This window comes from Protopterus annectens, chromosome 7.part0 (assembly GCF_019279795.1).
Source record: "Protopterus annectens isolate FY-2018-M chromosome 7.part0, PAN1.0, whole genome shotgun sequence".
NCBI lineage: Eukaryota > Metazoa > Chordata > Ceratodontiformes > Protopteridae > Protopterus > Protopterus annectens.
Window position 1 is genome coordinate 1,245,364,744 of NC_056739.1, and position 18,340 is coordinate 1,245,383,083.

The 18,340-nt window shown below is 40.6% G+C and overlaps 1 protein-coding gene across 1 annotated transcript in view; it reads right to left on the reverse strand.

Annotated features, from left to right (window-relative positions):
- MEGF11 (multiple EGF like domains 11) overlaps nucleotides 1-18,340 on the reverse strand; it is a 4,956,374-nt gene that overhangs the window by 371,743 nt on the left and 4,566,291 nt on the right. Inside the window, 1 exon segment of the mRNA XM_044077861.1 lies at nucleotides 10,007-10,141. Coding sequence (XP_043933796.1) covers nucleotides 10,007-10,141 — 135 coding nt within the window.

The following is an 18,340-nucleotide window of genomic DNA, read 5'->3' on the forward strand; positions in this document are numbered from 1 at the left end:
ATTCTTTGGCTGCAAAACAGTCATTAAAGAGCCAGAAATTGCTAAAAACAGCAGTAATGGAAACTGGCTTAAACTAACACTACTGTGTAGTCATTACTAAGGAATATTCAATAAATTGATTAGTGATTTAATAATAAATGCAGAAAATTAACAAAAATATATGTAAAAATATAGTACTGAGATCAAATAATGTACAGAGTGATTTAAACATCTTAAGATACTTTTGCATACAGCTAAGTAACCAACCAACATGAAATGAATTATTCCCTTGATTTATTGAGTGAAATTGTTTGTGAAGTCAGTATATACCCTTTCATTACATTGGTAAGAAAAGGCTATTTAAATTGTAGCATCCCCTACATGGTTGTATACCACCCGCCCAACAAGTACTCAAACAATCAGCAACCAAGGTGGAGAATTAAACCAGCAAACCTTGTGTTGTGAGGCAACAACACTACCACTGCACCACTGCACCATCCAGTATGCATGAATGTGAGTATGAAACATTATTCAGCCTGCTGTTATAGATGTAGGATGGTACCCATAAAAGTTGTAAGTAAAAAAATAAACACTGAGTGGGAAAGAAAAAAATAGGGCAAGCATACAATTTTAAATATACTGTAGATCATTATGTATGCATTCTTTCACTGCAAAACAGTCATTAAAGAGCCAGAAATTGCTAAAAACAGCAGTAATGGAAACTGGCTTAAACTAACACTACTGTGTAGTCATTACTAAGGAATATTCAATAAATTGATTAGTGATTTAATAATAAATGCAGAAAATTAACAAAAATATATGTAGAAATATAGTACTGAGATCAAATAATGTACAGAGTGATTTAAACATCTTAAGATACTTTTGCATACAGCTAAGTAACCAACCAACATGAAATGAATTATTCCCTTGATTTATTGAGTGAAATTGTTTGTGAAGTCAGTATATACCCTTTCATTACATTGGTAAGAAAAGGCTATTTAAATTGTAGCATCCCCTACATGGTTGTATACCACCCGCCCAACAAGTACTCAAACAATCAGCAACCAAGGTGGAGAAATTTTACTCAATGAACTTCTGCATGACTGTAAAATGCAGCTAAATTATAAAACAGTTATTGGCATTTATGTTTAAAATATTAAGACAGTTGTTTGCTAAACATTTCAACTTTTAAAACAGAATGACAACTACAGCAGAGGTGCAGTTTCATGACATTTGTTTTAAGCCTCTGATTTCAGCTGTATCTCAGCAAAGTTGTGCACACTGAAATCATTAAGAGTTATGTGTACAGCAAACATGAAATGCTTAGCCGCACTCCCAATTAAAGCACAGCAACAGTGTGTCAGATTGGCCTGCCAGGCATGCAGGCATTCTTGCTGGGATGTGAGGGAATGTTAGAAGCCATTTGTGAAGTCTGACAGTGCAGGTGTTGCACTGCTTCCTTCTAGGTTATCGAAGGGGAACAGAAATGGGGATGGGAGGTAGATACGCAAAAACACCAAGGTTGTCTTCATGTATACAAGCACTGAATCTGCTCCCTGAGGTGAATATAATATAGCTACTTGCACAAGAAAAAAGGAACCCAGTGTAGTGCTACTGCAGGAGATTATTAAAAAAGTCTAAAGGCATGTAAGTCACACAGCTACAAACACTTTGCTTGTAACCTTATTTTGCCCCGGCATAACAGATGTGCTAGATACATTAATATTTTGGAGGACTAGATAATGCGGCAAGAGCTAGTCGTGTATTGTATCCTGCTTATTACAATTGTGTGACTCCATCAAACACTGCTTAAAGGGGTCATGGGAAGAGATCTTGGTAAGACTGATTTACTTACCACCACTGTAGAATAAGGAACCGGATGAAAGAATACTGAACTGTTTAAATAATTTTGGATGGAGAGCAATGCAATGTTTATAGTATAATTAAAAATGCCTGCTATTGACAGGTTCATAGGTCCACTATGACAGAGAAGGACACCATGGCCTTGTATTCATCCTTACGGCTATAAGCTATAGTACAGTGTTCCTTTGTGGAATGAATTATGAGATAAGACAGATGGGCACCTCTGACTATATAGTCTGTATGTAATGGGAGAGGTAAGGCAGGGAAAAATGTGCTGATTTAGGTGGCAATAAAGGTGCACTCTTATGAACTTATTCTGGGTAATGTTGTCTGACTGACAGCTCAGCCTCTAACTGGAAGCAATAAAGAATATTTTTGTTAAAACAGTATGAGCAAATTGCCTTATAGGATATTCAGTAAATGCTTCAGTGTGAGATACTTTGAGAAGATGACACTTAAGGATCTGAGAATCTTGATCTTACAAAAAGTCACTGTATGATATGTATGAGTGCTGGGAAAAGATGATGGGGTTCATAACCTTGTATGAGCAGGAGTGCACTAAAATATTACTAAGGGAAGGATATAAAATGCATTAAAGAGTAAAGTGGTTAGTCAAGGTAAAGGAGCTGATAGCAGAAGTTAGATATGGGAAATCAATCAGCAAATAATAAATGAATTGAGGTGAAAGGGTTAGAAAATAACGGCAAAAGAACTAAAAAATGTAAATTAATATTCAGACAAATCAGGTGGTAAAGCAGGCAAGAAAAGGGGATGATGGTTATAAATCTTACTAGGCAAGCAATGACAGATAAACCTCATAAAAACAGGTGACAGTGATTAGATATAAGCAGGTGTCATTGTATAGATGTTAATTCAGCATGGCAATTCATAAAAAGCACTAGTTACATATGGCAATGAGTCTGGCATTTAGTGCAAAGGTTTAAGGTTATGAACAGTTAATAAACTTCCTCCCTTACACCAAGGTTTGATTCTCTCAACCTCCATTTGCCTACTGTATGATTCAGAAAAAGTCACTTAACCAGAGAGCAGTCTGGGAGAATTTGGAAACTGGGCTAGGCAATTAAGTGGTCTCCCTGACCACATGCCCAGCATCCGCCTATGAGCCTATGACTAAAAAGTGTGATCAGAAGGAAAGGTCAGTGAAGTGTAAAACTGAATATAAAGTGCCAGGGCCAGACAAATAGGCTCTCTATTACGCTGCCACAGACGCAGTTTGTCGGATGTGTCTTTGTCGAACTGAAAAGTGCGAAAAGGCAAAATAGTGAAGCAGCTTTTCAGAAAATTCTTTCCCTGGGAAAGAATTTGTTTGGCTGCTTTCACTACTTTGCCTTTTTGGCAGTGTAGTGCGATCTCAGAGTTGGTATATTTAAGTAGGGGGGTGTGGGGGGCACAGCCCCCCATGTCAGGGGGTATGGGAGTAATGTTTTACAGTTTTTTTTCGGAACAGTGATTTTTTTTCCCTTGGAAAAAAATTGCTGTTCTGAGGTTTCAACATTGTAAGCTTTCGCTTACATGGGGTGGATTATGTGTCGTTGGTTCTTCTGAGCGTGCAATATCATAATATAGACCTGACAGATAAGCTGTAGATAAACTGGCAAGACCAATGGCTACAGCATTTTAAATCCTGTTAGTGGGGCAGGGTGTTAAAAGCTGACACAGAAGTTTCATAAAGAAAAGCTGTAATTAGTTTACTATGAAGAAAGGGAGATGAGAGACCGGACATTATTTACAGGCCATTGGCCTTGACCTTTTTGTGTATAATGTAGTAAAATGAAGAAAGTAGTGATTCTCTGGATGGCATACTGTACAGGTTCAGGATTTAGCACATGATAACAGTGCATTTTTAAATTTCTTCATAATTTTCAGATGCAAGTATCTGTGGTAGTGAACCAGACATGAAAAAAACAACAAATGTTCACATTCATTTAAAAAACAAAACACATTCTAAATGAATATAAATCAAACTCAAATCAAACTGCACATGAATTCTACTTTAGTGGTTTTATAATAGTTACTGCAGCAAGTCATAGTCTTAGAAATGTGCTGAAACAAATCTATTTCAAAATTCAGTTTTTGCATACTTACATGAATCGTACCTTCCACAATAAGATACATAAGGAATTCCAAAGCAAGTCTTTTCAACTGACTTGCAACATATTTTGTTTTATTAATTTTGTAACCAGGTAAACTCATTAGGAGTATGCACTTCTTCTTGATGATGGTCTAAGAATACTGTCTAATTATTTGAATTGCTTTTAGTCACATATTTGGCAACTGGAGGCAGCTCCATGGTGTAGAGGGAGGAGCCTTGAGTACAACCCAGAAGACCTAAAAATGACCAGTGGCTTGCACATTGGAGGAGCCATGGAGGGAGGGGTGGAAAATAGCAGTTTTGCCACTTTGTGTGCACAAGGAACATAGGGAGTTTCTGCCTCTGATAAAGACACAGCTCTGGTTGGGGGGGGTGCCATAATCATGGAGCAGACTACATTTTCTTGCAAGTTTGCAAGTAGAATCTCCAGGACTTTAATCCAATACCATATTAACATCTCATAACCATATACATCTGCTCTATACCACTAGAAATATGCATTGCTTTCTTTTTAAAAAGCTAATCTGAATTGGGGTGCTTCAGTACAAACGCGGACAATGGAGATCACACAGGACTCATATCATCTGCAATGGCCCATCAGCTGCAGAGCTGCCATTTCTCTGAGAGATGCAAGGACTATCCTGTTGCATTGCTTCACTTGATACAATGTGTGCTATAGCAGTTCACACTTTGGTTACAAATCTGGAGACCACCTTACTAGTCTAACCCCTTACATGTTACATAAGCATGTTAAAACAGCCCTAGATAAAATAATAGCTGTGGCTATGATGTTTTAGTCTTACACACACTGGCAGTTAATAGCATCCTCCATATGCATCTGTCACTAAAAAGACAGCATATAAGGATGCCAAATATTGGTTAAATGGAACAAGTCAAAGATTATGTTACTGGGAACACAAGGCATCCTTGACAGGAATAGTTATCAGACTGTGTAGATGAGGCAGGTTAGTTATCACATTCACAGAAATATGAAATCTTAATGGCAGAAAGGGATGAATGCCACCTCAGAAGAGTGGCACTTTCTGCCCTTTCTCATTGCCATAGTTCTGGTTTTACTGAGGCTGCGTCTCTCCTGTTTTTCATATTTCCATGATGTATAGATGAGTAAGGACCAGACTTTGCAGTCCTCATTTCAAAAGTATGCATGACAAGCTGAAGATGGTAGACATTATGCTGTTTTAAGAGAATTCCCTCTAAAGTGCCAATGATGATGCCTTAGTGTGGTGTTAATTCATCTTCCCTATTGACTATCTTTAGTATGGAGGAGTCCAGTGTTGGTCTTTGGTCTTAGGTCTGGATGTAAAATAGACACTCTGGCCCAGGGGGACTGAGCTTTTCCAAGAGATGTAGATTGATGATCTGAGTGCTGCAACTGGTTCATAAAATGATAACAACATTGCCCTATACAGAGAGCTTTCCTGAGGCTCCAGCTGAACTTTATTTCAAAGAACAAATGAAAAAGTCCTGCTTCACTTCTGACACCATGTAATGTTTGGGTTTCTGCTTTAATGAAAGTCTGTGCAATAGTACACAGGAAATCCGGCGACATAATTTCACAAGCACGAGATATGTTATACCGAAAAGAGGAATGTCCTATCCTATGAGACTGCATGAAAATGCCCACTAGGCTAACTAAATGGGGATCAGCTCAAAGGGTAACTGGGGAAATGAGGAAAAAATGGGACAATATTATGTGTCAGAAGCTTTGAAGGAGAATAGGCATGGGAGGGCCCTTGCTGAGGAAGTAATAAAGTATATTACATTTTTAAAAAACTATGTCATGAGACAAAAGAGTAAAATAATTCACATTTTCCATTCAATAACAATTCTGAATGATGCAACAGACTAGGCATATTATTCTATACAAAGAACAACCTTTGTATACATCTACACACTTATCTGATTTACTCTGTTTCAAGAATAACATTTATTGAAAAACAAATCAGAGTTGCACAGTAGAAGTATACATTTTATAATATATATATATATATATATATATATATATATATATATATATATATATATATATATATATATATATATATATATATATATATATATATATATATATATATATATATGAAACTGTCAAGTTGTCCCTGCCAGTATAGTGTTTTAGTGGCTGTAAAAGAAGGATTCCTCTTGAGAATGAAGGTCCTTTCTCACTTACAGCATATCTACTAGATCCAGGAGGCTGGTAAGATTAAACAATGCAAATATATTTGGGCTTGAGCATATGCATTTATGTACACATGTGTATAACTGTGTCTGTGTATGTGTGTATTATGTGCAAATAACAGAACATTGCCAAATATATTTAATTTGTTGTATGTTACATATATGCCGACCCTTTCTGGATCCTGCGGCAAACAGGCTTGTGTACCTTATTAAAACTATATATGAGCTATACCATTTAGGGTCACCGAAAACAGGTAGATCATGGTAGAGCGAGACAGGACAAATGATGGTCCACTGGAGAAGCTAATGGAAAGCCATTGCTGTATTTTTGCCAAGAAAACTTTATGGATAAAAGCAACCAGAAACATGTCAAAAATGACACTGGAAGATGAGACTCTATGTCTGAAAGTGTCCAGCATACTACTATATTTCTACATTATTTCAGTTTGACAGAATGATACTTCATTAGGAAGCAATATATTAAAAGAATAACTGCATCAACTCTTGAGTTGTCAAATTCACAAAAATAACTGTTAATTGTATGGGGTAAACAAACCCCAGCCCTGACCCTCACACATCTTCAAAACTTCATATATAGTAATTCTGGCATGACACAGCAATGCAGGCAAAGGGAAATTACTCTACCTACATTGTTATGCAATACCAAAAAAAAAAAAAAAAACACAGTGTCACTGCCCATTGTGGTGCTATACATGCAGTGCCCTCAAAATAAACCATAAGCCCTAAAATGCAGCATTTCTCAACTATGCACACCCCATACGTTACATGAAATGTAATATATTCTGTTCTTTTATGGGGCACTTTCACTATAATTAGAATTAATATTCCTCAGCGAAAGATTCTCTTGAGCAAAGTACTTTAATGCAATTGCAAACTGACGTAGTAGCAGTTGACAGTATTGGGAAGACCCATATGTGCTAGCCTTACCCAGGTCATAAATTAAAATGAAATAAAATAGATTTTGCTTAAAGCAAGCAATGTGTAACGCTACCATATTACTTCATAGGTGACCCTCAACATGATTTTTTGTAATCCAGCTTTCAGAGCGCACTCCATCTGACTACAGGCACATAGGGAGGAATCACATTTCACGACTGCAAAGCTTTGAAGAGGGATCATGTTTCCAGACTGCAACTATTCAGGGTAGGATCTCATTTCAGAACTTCAGACACATCTGGTGGATCTTGTTTCAGGATTGCAGATATAAGGGGAGGGATCTCATTTCATGACTGTGGTTGGGTGAGAAGGAAATCTTTTTCCAGTACTATGGACACAGATGATGGATCTCATTTCAGCACTACAGACATCTAGAAAAAGGTCATGCTTTAAAACTTTAGACACAAGGGTAGAAACCTAGTTTAAAGAATATATTTACCTTGGATGGGATCTTATTTCAGAACTGCAGATGTGTGGATATGCAATTTCAGTTTAGAACTGTAGATATGTAATATTTCATTTCAGGACTAGGCACATAAGAAATCTGGAGAGGGATGTTGTTTCAGGGTGGTAGATATGTGGGAGGGGGTCTCACTGCAGAGAATAGAAGCACACAGAGCTCACCATTACATACTTGGAAGCATACGGATAAATGTATGCAAAAGACTGAATATTATCTGGAGCTATTTGTTACAGGTGCTTCACTCCTTAATATACTTGTCTAGAAAAAGTTTTGTCTTGAAGTAAGAGTTTAAACAGACAATAGAAAATGGGTCCAGATGTTGTGGACACTACCTTGAACAATAAGTCTAAATTAAAATGCTAAAATAAAAATCCCTTTATATTTGAGCTATACATTTACAAAGTGAGTTATTTCCTTCAGTACTTCAGAATACTTCTTTAGTATGGTTTCACACCACATATTAATTTATCTGTAGAATCCAAGATCATAGTAAATCAATAATAAGGCAAGAGAAACTTCAAAAAAAATCTACAGGCAGGGCAAAATATAAGTGGGACTTCTTAACAAAATAATTAGTGCTGTCTCAAGTAGAGAATTCTTGTGAAGCCTGTACATAAAACAGTTATAAATCCACAGAAAGAGAAGGTTGCAGTCAAGCACATTAATTGGTAGGCTGCAAAGCTGAATACAGAGCATAGGGGATTGAAATATAAGCGTATATTTAATCTATATTTAATGATGGTGGAAAATCTGCCTGCAATTTGTAACTTACAAAGACGAAAGTCATTAGGTGCTACCAGTTCAGTTTCTTTAACAAGCTCTGAGACTTAAACAGGACAGGCAGTCATTAATAGTATTTTTTTATTAAATCTATATGGAGGAATACACATTATGGTAGGGTAGTATCACTCAGACACATAGCTGCATATTCTGCAGTCTGTTTAGGGCTCCACTGATAAATGCTTTGCTTTGTACTATCCAGGCTGTAATAAACAAGCAGTTGCTGTGTGTTTAGGGTGTTTAAAGGTTCTTGTGTAACTCAGCAGTTGTTGATGAAAAAAATAATGTTACTGATTAAAGTCTCCAGAACTGCATGCCCACACATACAAAGATGCATGGACTATACACAACAAAATCTTAGTACTTGAATTTGTTTTTTTATGCAGCTAAACATGTTCATAATAAAAAAAAATAATAATTTAAAATAATTTAAAACACTTTCACAATTCGTAGTACAAAGGAACAATCTACTATTATAAAAGCAACCAATTAAGAGCACTTTAAAACCTAGTATTTTAAAATACAAATTTTAACTTACTGTGAAGTAGGACAGCATCATTTACATGTTAACACTGACTGGCAAAGGACTATATAAGGGAGAATTGCACCCCTTTTAACTGATGTGCTTGTCAATGTGTGGGAAGAACTACTCTACCTGCAGAAATGGAGCTCCCACATCTTTAGGCTAAAGGGTGACATCTAAAAGACAGAGACAGGAGATGGTACGTACATAGTAACCACTAAATGAATAAGTGGTAGGAATAAAATTACAGGGGCCAAGGGACAAAGAGGAAACAATAGTAAAAGTCAAAAAAAGACAAAGGTCTGCATATCTGGAGTGTTTAGACTTATATATTTACATGGATTTAGACATTCCATTAGAAATCATAAGTGAAAAAGACCCATTCTGGAAAGGGGAACACAATTTCTAGAATAAAAACAAAACAAAAAAGCAAAACAAAACAAGACAAAAAACAAAAAACAAACAAACAAACAAAATAATGGTGTTCTCTGGTACCTGCCTGCACACTCTTATGTGAAATAGAAGTCTAATATGCTAAATGAACTAGTGTCAGGTATCCAAGGTGAAAACATGTTTTTAAATGTGTAGTTGGCATTACTGAAGAACCATCATGAGATGTTACCTATCTAGAACTAGCGGCCATGTGAACTGTGGCTACAGTACTGCAACAGACGAACATACAGTTTACTTGTAAGCAACAGAACAACCACACCTGGCTAAACTGATTCAATACATTTTCACTTATGGTATAAGACTTACTGAATATAGATACGAATTTTAAGGAATCAGAAAAGTGCCATGTGAAGAAATCTTAGAAGACAGGTGTAAAAGAATGACTATGCTACTTCTGTTCAACCATAGTAGCTTCTACTATGGCACAGCTACAGTGTACCATTTGTCTGCCTTGCTGAGTGAGTAGCACTCTCTGTATTATTAGTCATGTATTAATGCTCAAAATTCTTTTCCTGCTATGGCAAGCAACATGTTAGAAACTATGCTTTTCAAAATCATGTGAGAAAAGTAATTTTACTACAAACAGCACATGGAATTTCCTCTTATGAAATAAGTACTGTATGAATGTCAGTATTATCTGACAGTCTGATATGTAATTCTTTAGTTTAAATTTTACCTTGATTGCACAGAGATCCAAAAAATCCAGGTAGACATTCACAGTGACCAGTGATGTGGTGGCATGGCCCATTGCTGTGCACACACTGGGGACAAGACTGGCTGCAACGATTTCCATAAAAACCAGGCGAGCAAACTAAACAATGGAAAAACAATAAACATCTATCAAAGCACTGAAACTTTACAGATGAAGTCACAAACATCAAAAATACACAAACACAGCTGCAAATGAATGATTAGTTTGCATGCAAATTTATTTTGGTCACTCACTTGTTATGTGTTTTTTTTTTTGTGCTGTGGGTTGGTACTAGCAGACTGTGCTTGATCTCTGTGGCAGTTTCAATATCTTTTACATCTGGCTTCCTACTGTTCCAGCCCATTTAATTTGGTTTGAATGGTATTTATTATCTTCTGCTGGTTTGGAGTTGCTAGCTCACCTATACTGGTAAAGTGCGTTTGTGAGAGGGAAGTTCACCATGAGAGCCACTATGACTGCTCACCCAAGCTGGAATAACTTGTTCAGCCCTACCACTCTTGGATGCATTGGCTGACATCACAAAAGGGGCATGCTATGACATTTTGAGGGTACATCTCTACTACAATGACACAATCAAACACCCACATAACTGTCATAGCATCAGAATCACCAGTGGAGCTAGTGTCATACTCTCTGTAGCCCCCCCCCAATCTGAACGCACAAACAGACAACCATCTAGTCATTTATTTTCTTCTTCCAATAACTCCAGCAGGTGTCTGAACAACAAACTGAGCTCAAGTTGCCTTGTGCATAGTCAGAACTTTATCTGGCTATGCTATTAAATCTGGCTTACAACCTGTTCTGTTAAATTATCAGTGCACATAATGACTAGGCTGGGAGCACAAAATGTATCTTCTGCATAACAGCAGATTAATAATTTTAAAAGTTGTACTCTATGCATAGTAAGGACCCTTCTAGAATATTTTCTGGAAGACAACAGTATGCTTACTACATAAAGAAGTGCAACATTGAATGGGTGTTACATTTTTGTTTTGTATAAGCTATTGCTTCTTAATGTTAATTCAGAGTCTGATATTACTAATGTGAGCTCAGAGTCTGGTATAGTGTCATCCATGCAGTCTTTTGTCATATGCACAAATTATTAGTATTACTGGTAACAACTGATGTTAAGTTGTCTATCTCGCCTTCATTCTTGCTGGATGGGATCGGAGCCGACCTCGGCTCCGACTCGGCCACTCTAAAAGCTCGAGAGTTGGTTCCACCGGCTCGAGGCTCCCCTTATATCCCACAATGCTAGGCGAGAGTTACCTCAGATCTCGTTTGCCGCTACAGCTTCGAGGTTGGTTGCTTCTACCGGTTCCTGGTGAGTGTTAGCTTTTTCTTCTAAAAGTTACTCTTTTTACCCCTTTTTAAGTTAAATTCTTCTTAGATTAGTGTAGATCATAGAACTTTATCCCCGACCCTATTTTTCCCGTTTCTTTTCTAAAAGAACCTTTGGTTCTTCCCTTGGGCCTTAGGCCTTCTCTTCCCTAAGGGAGTGTTTGTGTAGTTTACTATAATTTTACTACATTTTATTGTACTTAAATTCTAGTATCATTACTAAAATTATTATATTTTCTGACAGGGTATAACTGGTGTGTTTGAGTGTGTGTTTGTGTACACCTGTCAGTTAGGCAATGTCTAAAGAAGCAAAGGTCTCCGGATTCAAGAAGTGTGATGCGTGCTGTCAGAAAATGTCTCTGACGGACGCTCACACTTCTTGTGTCTATTGTCTGGGGCCTTTGCACCTGCAGGACTCCTGTGCTGTTTGCCATGGCTTCAGCCCCAGGGTCCTGCAGGAAAGAAAAAACAAGCTAATTCTGAGAGGCTTGTTGAAGCCTGAGGATTCCCTGTCTGTCTCAACAGGGAAGCCCTCTAAGGCATCGAGGTCTTGCTCCGGCTTCTGAGCCGAGACCTCAGGTTGTTCAACCTTTGCCTTTATCGGCTCCGGCTGGAGCCGATAAGTCTCAGTCCACAGTTTCTGTGGCTCCCTCGGCTCCGGCTGGGCCGAGGTTATAAGTACCGATGTCGGCTCCGACCAGATCTTGAGCCGACAACTAGAAAGAGATCAAGGTCACCATCTATTGGCTCCGTTCATTCGGCTCCAGGTTCTCCCCTGCTGTCTGAACGGAGCCAAAGGTCTCATTCCTCTAGGTCATCGAGGCTGTCCGATCATGACCTTCAGAGGGTAGTGAGTCGACTACTTAAGTCCGAGGCACTAGCCCAGATGCTTCAGAGCCCGACTCATCAGTCGGTGCCTGCCCCGTCCATCAACTCTTTCCTCCTTCGACTCTTTTGAGTTCGGAGCGTCGTGTCGGAACCGAGACTGTGGTTGCCGGAGCTGAGACAATTGTCTTCGACTCCGTCGTCGGCTCCGTTTTCTTCTGTGGAGGAATCTCGGCGCCGGACTTCCCTCTTCGGCTCGAGGGTGAGTGGCATCGGACCCTTGTCCGACCCCTCTCCTCTCGGTGCTTGGCGCTGGTGAGTTCGGCTCCGACATCGCCTCGGAGCCATCACTGTCGGTGCCGAGGGTTCTTAGCTCCTCGGGCGGGGACCTCTGGCTCTGCCTGACAGGGGTGCATTCGAGGTCATGCGGGTGTGTTAGAGCCTGGCTCTACTCCACAGTCGGCTCCGTCAGCCTCCCTCGATGCTGCCTCAGGGTAAGTCGACTCACTCTCTCATCCCGGACCGCAGAGAGCCAGCTCCTCAGGAGCCCCTGTGGGATTTCATCCTCTTCCGAGGCCTCTCCTGATTTGGCAGAAGAGCCCCCTCGGAAGAGGAAGTGCAAGAGGAAGCACATTGACTCACCTGAATCTATCACGTCAGACACAGATCTGGATGATTCTGAGGGTTCCCCCCGTTCCCCTTCTGAAGATGTCTCATTTGCAGACATTCTGGAGATCCTGAAACAGAGGGGAAATTGGCCAGCCCTCAACCCTTCGGAGGACGAATCTGTGTATCTTGAGGCGTTTGGCTCTCGTCCTTCCACCTCCTGGGTGTCCCCCTTCACCCCCTCATGCAGGTGGTTGCTAAGAAGGCATGGACGGCTCCTGATTCAGTGGACCCCACTCCCAGGAGACCCTCCAAATTCATCACAGCCCCATCAGACAAATCTAGGTCCATGGATAGGTACGGGAAGCGGATGTTCTCCTCAGCGACATTTACCATGCGTTCGCTGAATTACCTGTGCCATTTCACTCGTCTTCAAAGGGACTTGATCAAGGAAGCGAGTGAAATGTTAAAGGACCCTACAGCTGCGGGTTTCCAAGAGAAAATGAACACGCAGCTGGCTACCCTTAATTCCATATCCAACTCCTCCATGCGCCTCCTCTCTTATGCGGCCGATGGAGCGAGCAGAGCCGCAGGGACAGGGGTAGCCTTACGTAGGCACGCCTGGATGCGGCTATGCAACTTTGCGGAACCTTTCAAGACGTCTTTCACGAACTCACCTTTTGATGGATCATCTCTCTTTGGTCCTCAAGTGAAAGAAACCCTGACTAGGTGCGAGACTGATGGCAAGACCCTTTCTGCCGTCGAGTCCGTTTTCGACTCCTTCTAGGCCTTACCCCAAAGGCCAGAAGGGTGGGAAGATGTGGTTCCGTAAACAATCTCAAGGGACTTCGCCTGACGACAGAGTCGCTTTCCTACCAAAGGCAGAGGTGGGAACAACAATGGTAGACGCCGCCCTAGGGGCAGGGGGTCCGCAGAACCAGGGCAATCGGGAAGCCTTTCCTGACAAGCCCTTTCAGCATCCCTGAGGTGTTGCCCGACTGCCCATCTTCGGAGGCAGTCGGGGAAGATTGTCACTGTACCCAGAAGCCTGGCTATCCCTGACTCAAGACAAATGGGTACAGTCCATCATTTCGAAGGCTGTTCTATCCCCTTTGTGCGTTTTCCAAACCAGGCAAAAAAATCCCTTCCAGACGTTCCACCGGCTCCAAGGGATATGGCAGCTTTGGAAAGTGCAAAACTGCTTGCAAGAAGAGCTATTCCGTCACTGCCACCACACCAACAATGATCCGGAATCTACTCAAGGTTCTTTTTTAGTTCCAAAGAAAACAGGGGACTGGAGACCGATTTTGGATCTCAGTGACTTGAACAAATCAGACAAGAAAACAAGATTTGGGATGGTCAGGCTGCAATCCATTCTAGCCCTTTTGGGCAAAGGAAACTGGAAGTGCTCTATAGACCTTCGGATGCGTGCTATCACATAAAATGAACAGGCGCTCCAGAAGATTCCTCCGCTTCAGGCTGGGAACCAGTCATTTTCAGTTCAGGGCCCTGCCCTTTGGTCTCACCACTGCCCCGGTGTTTACCAAATGCATGGCAGTGGTAGCTTCTCACCTGAGGCGACAAGGATTCCAGGTGTTTCCATATTTGGACGACTGGCTTCTCACAGCTCCCACCAAGCATCTCCTTCTGATGGCCAGAGATTATACTTTTCGCGTTTGTCAAAACTGGGTATTTCAATAAATTGCGAAAAGTCTGTTTTGTCATGCCTTGTCGTACTATTACCTACATAGGCAAATTTAGATACTATAAACATGTCTGCAACTAACAGACAAAGGATATCAGACATTCACAAATTGGTGTCACTTCTTCTCAACAACAACAGAGCCAAAGCCAGGTTAGTTCTAAAGGTGTTGGGAATCATGGCAGCGCCATACCTCTCTCCTCCCATTGGCCAGATACCACATGCGGATCCTTCAGTGGATGCTTTTTTCTCAATGGTCATACCAGGAACTTCCAATGTCTCACACCATTATGATCGCATAGCGTGCAAAAAGCATCTCATGTGGTGGATGTCTTCCCCCCAGCTCCTGTCGGGAAGACCATTTGTTCCACCTCCTCCGGTTGCTACTCTGACAACGGATGCCTCCCTGATCGGGTGGGGGGGGCATTATCAGGGCAGGACAGTCCAGGGCACATGGCAACCAAACGAATGCCACTTGCACATAAATGTTCTGGAGATGAGAGCAGTGCTTTTAGCGTTGCAAGCCCTTCAAGACTCTCTTCCCTTAGGAGCGATTGCAATCCAGACAGACAATATGTCTGTAGTGTGGTACATCAACAAACAAGGCGGAACCAGATTATACCCCTGTGTCGAGAAGCACTCAGACTGTGGCAATGGGCGATTTCTTCTCAGCGTTTTCTGATAGCAACGCACATCCCGGAAGTCCAATCACATTGCGGACAAGTTGAGCAGAGCTATACTCATGCCTCACGAGTGGTCTCTGAAAGACTCTGTAGTGAGAGAGATATTTCTCAAGTGGGGTCAGCCTTGCTGCGATCTTTTGCTACTCCCCAAAACAGCAAGTGCAGAGAATACTTCACTCTATTCCTTTACCAGGCCAACCCAGCAGGGCGCTCTAGTCCAAGTTTGGCCCGGGACTTCTGTATGCATTTCCTCCTTCCCTCTGGTCTCCCAAGTAATACAGAAAGCTATCGCTCAGAAGGCCTCATTGATCCTCATTGCTCCTTACTGGCCTCGACAAGTGTGGTTCCCCTTCCTACATCGTTTTCTCTTGGGCGACCGTGGAGTCTGGACCTAGTTCCAGATCTTTTGATCCACCAGTCGGGTCAGTTTCATCGCTCCCTCCCTCTCTGAACCTCACTGCTTGGTTCCTCCAGTTCCAACCGTAGCCAGGCTTCCTCAATTATCTCACTCGGTTAGAGATATATTGATAGCTTCCCATAAATCTTCCACTCGAAAGATTTATTTGAGTAAGTGGAAACGCTTCTCATATTGGGCACAAGGAAAGGACATAGATCCTTTCACCGCTTCCATCCAACTAGTCCTTGATTTTCTAGCTGAACTCTTCCATGCAGGTTCATCTCCATCTACTCTTAAGGTTCAATTGGCAGCTATTTCTAATTTTCATGTGGGCATTTCTGAATCTGCCTTTATGTCCCACAAACTTTGCAAAGCCTTTTGAAAGGAGTTTTTCTTCTCAGACCTCCTATAAGAAATCCTCCTTCTCCTTGGGACCTAAATTTAGTTCTTGCTTCTTTGATTCTTTCCCCTTTCGAACCTGCAGCTTCATGTTCCTTAAAATTATTATCATGGAAAACTCTCTTTCTGGTGGCTATCACATCAGCTAGAAGAATTTCAGAACTTCAAGCACTCAGTTGTCGTTCTCCTTATCTCTTGTTCCATAAGGACAGAGTTTCCTTACGAACTAACCCGTCCTTTTTGCCTAAGGTGGTTTCAACATCAAATCTAAACCAATGCATTGACCTCCCTGTCTTTTTCCGGAGTATTCAGATAGGTCTGAACAAAAATTACACTGCCTGGATGTTCATCGTCAATTAAGGTACTACTTGGACAGGACAAACAATTCAGAAAATCTGATCAGCTGTTTGTCTCCTATGGAAAGCAGAAAGGGACTTCCAGTTTCAAAGGTATCATTATCCAGATGGCTAACATCTCTGATTACCCTTGTTTATGAGATTAGACACCAAAACTGCCTAATAAACCTAAAGCCCATTCCACCAGAGCTTTGGCTACTTCTCCAGCCTTCCAAGACAGACTGCCTATTGACACCATTTGTGCAGCGGCTACTTGGGCTACTCCTCACACTTTTATTTCCCATTATAAGTTGGATTTAGCTTCTAGGCATAGAGCTAATTTTGGTTCCACTGTTCTCAGAGTCTGTTCCGTTAGGCCACCGGGACAAGGTGCTAGGGCGGTCCCATCCAGCAGAATGAAGGCGAGATAGACAACAACATATAGAAGTTATGTTCTTACTATAGCGTTCCATGTTAGTTGTCTTCTTCTGCCTTCTTCTTCAGGCCCCACCCTCCTTCCCCTGGCCTGGACAGACCTAGAGGAGTTGTGATCGTGACCTCTCTTTCTACCACCTCTTTCTTAGTCATATGCTATTATGCATATTTCTTATTTCAGGATGTAGGTCACCCCCTTTCTTCCTGCTGTTAGAGGTGGATTCTGTTTACAGTTATACTGTTATTGATATAAGCTGGGTTAGCTTACAAACGAGATCTGAGGTAACTCTCGCCTAGCATTGTGGGATATAAGAGGAGCCTCGGGCCGGTGGAACCAACTCTCGAGCTTTTAGAGTGGCCGAGTCGGAGCCGAGGTCGGCTCCGAACCCATCCAGCAAGAAGAAGGCGAGAAGAAGACAACTAACATGGAACGTTATGGTAAGAACATAACTTCTATTTTTGGATGTCTAAAATAATTCTAGTGAGGTTCTAGTGTTTTACTGTTATAGAATCATTATTGGCTGTGAACAAGTTCCCTATATATAATAACTGAATACATTTACCAGGTTCCTTTGTCACAGTTCTCAGTCTTTCTAAAATGTGAAATAAATTTGCAAAGTGTGGAACACATAGTAAAAGCTTCAGCAAGAAAGCTCACATCAGGAATAAATGTGTTACTTTATACTTGCAAAAATTTCTTCTGATGATCTAATATGATTCAATATTACTTACAATGGATAGGTGATAACAAATCTAAACAATGAAAATATGACGGATCCTTCAGGGTGGAAAAGTATGGAAAAATGGAGATTTCAAGACAGAATGAGGAACATGCTTTATAATGAGGCACACTTGAGAGGTATATCCTACGTCCCTTTTCAGGCATGGCTATCTGCTGTATTTGTAGTAAATATAACAGATATGACCAGGACCCCAATGACATTTTACATACTCTGCCAGCAGGGTGAATGATAATGACTTTTTCCTGTCACATGAATCAAAATAAAGCATCTGAGCTTGAAGGAGGTCCTAAACTGATTGAATTCATTCCCTCTTTTCATTTGGACAGTATTTTAATGTCAGTGATAATATGAATTCATCAGTCACAAATATGGGTGCTAAAATTAATGAGTTCCATCAAAGGTGATTAACATAACACAGGAATAGTACCTTTCCAGATGCCTAAAGATGAATTTTTTTTTAACAAACACATGTACTGATGTTGGAAATACTCTAATTGCATGGACTCTCCCTGGTAATGCTCTCTGACTCTTGATTTTGAAATTTAGAGGAGCCTTTCCATAACCTTTCCCTATCCTGTGAGGCATGTGTTGATTCAGGAGCTAACTGACAAATTTTGGCTCAGATGCTTAAAAGTCAACTACTTAGTATGTATATGTGGCTTTCTGTCTGAAATTTACCCTTAAGTTTCTCTACACAATGCATCTCTGACCTCTCTACATAGTTGCCTTAGTGTTATAAGTTGCTGATTATTCATTTTATATTGCATGTGTATTTGCAGCAACCTTACTCATAGATACTTTTAGATATCCAAGCATGTAGTTTGTTCTGTGG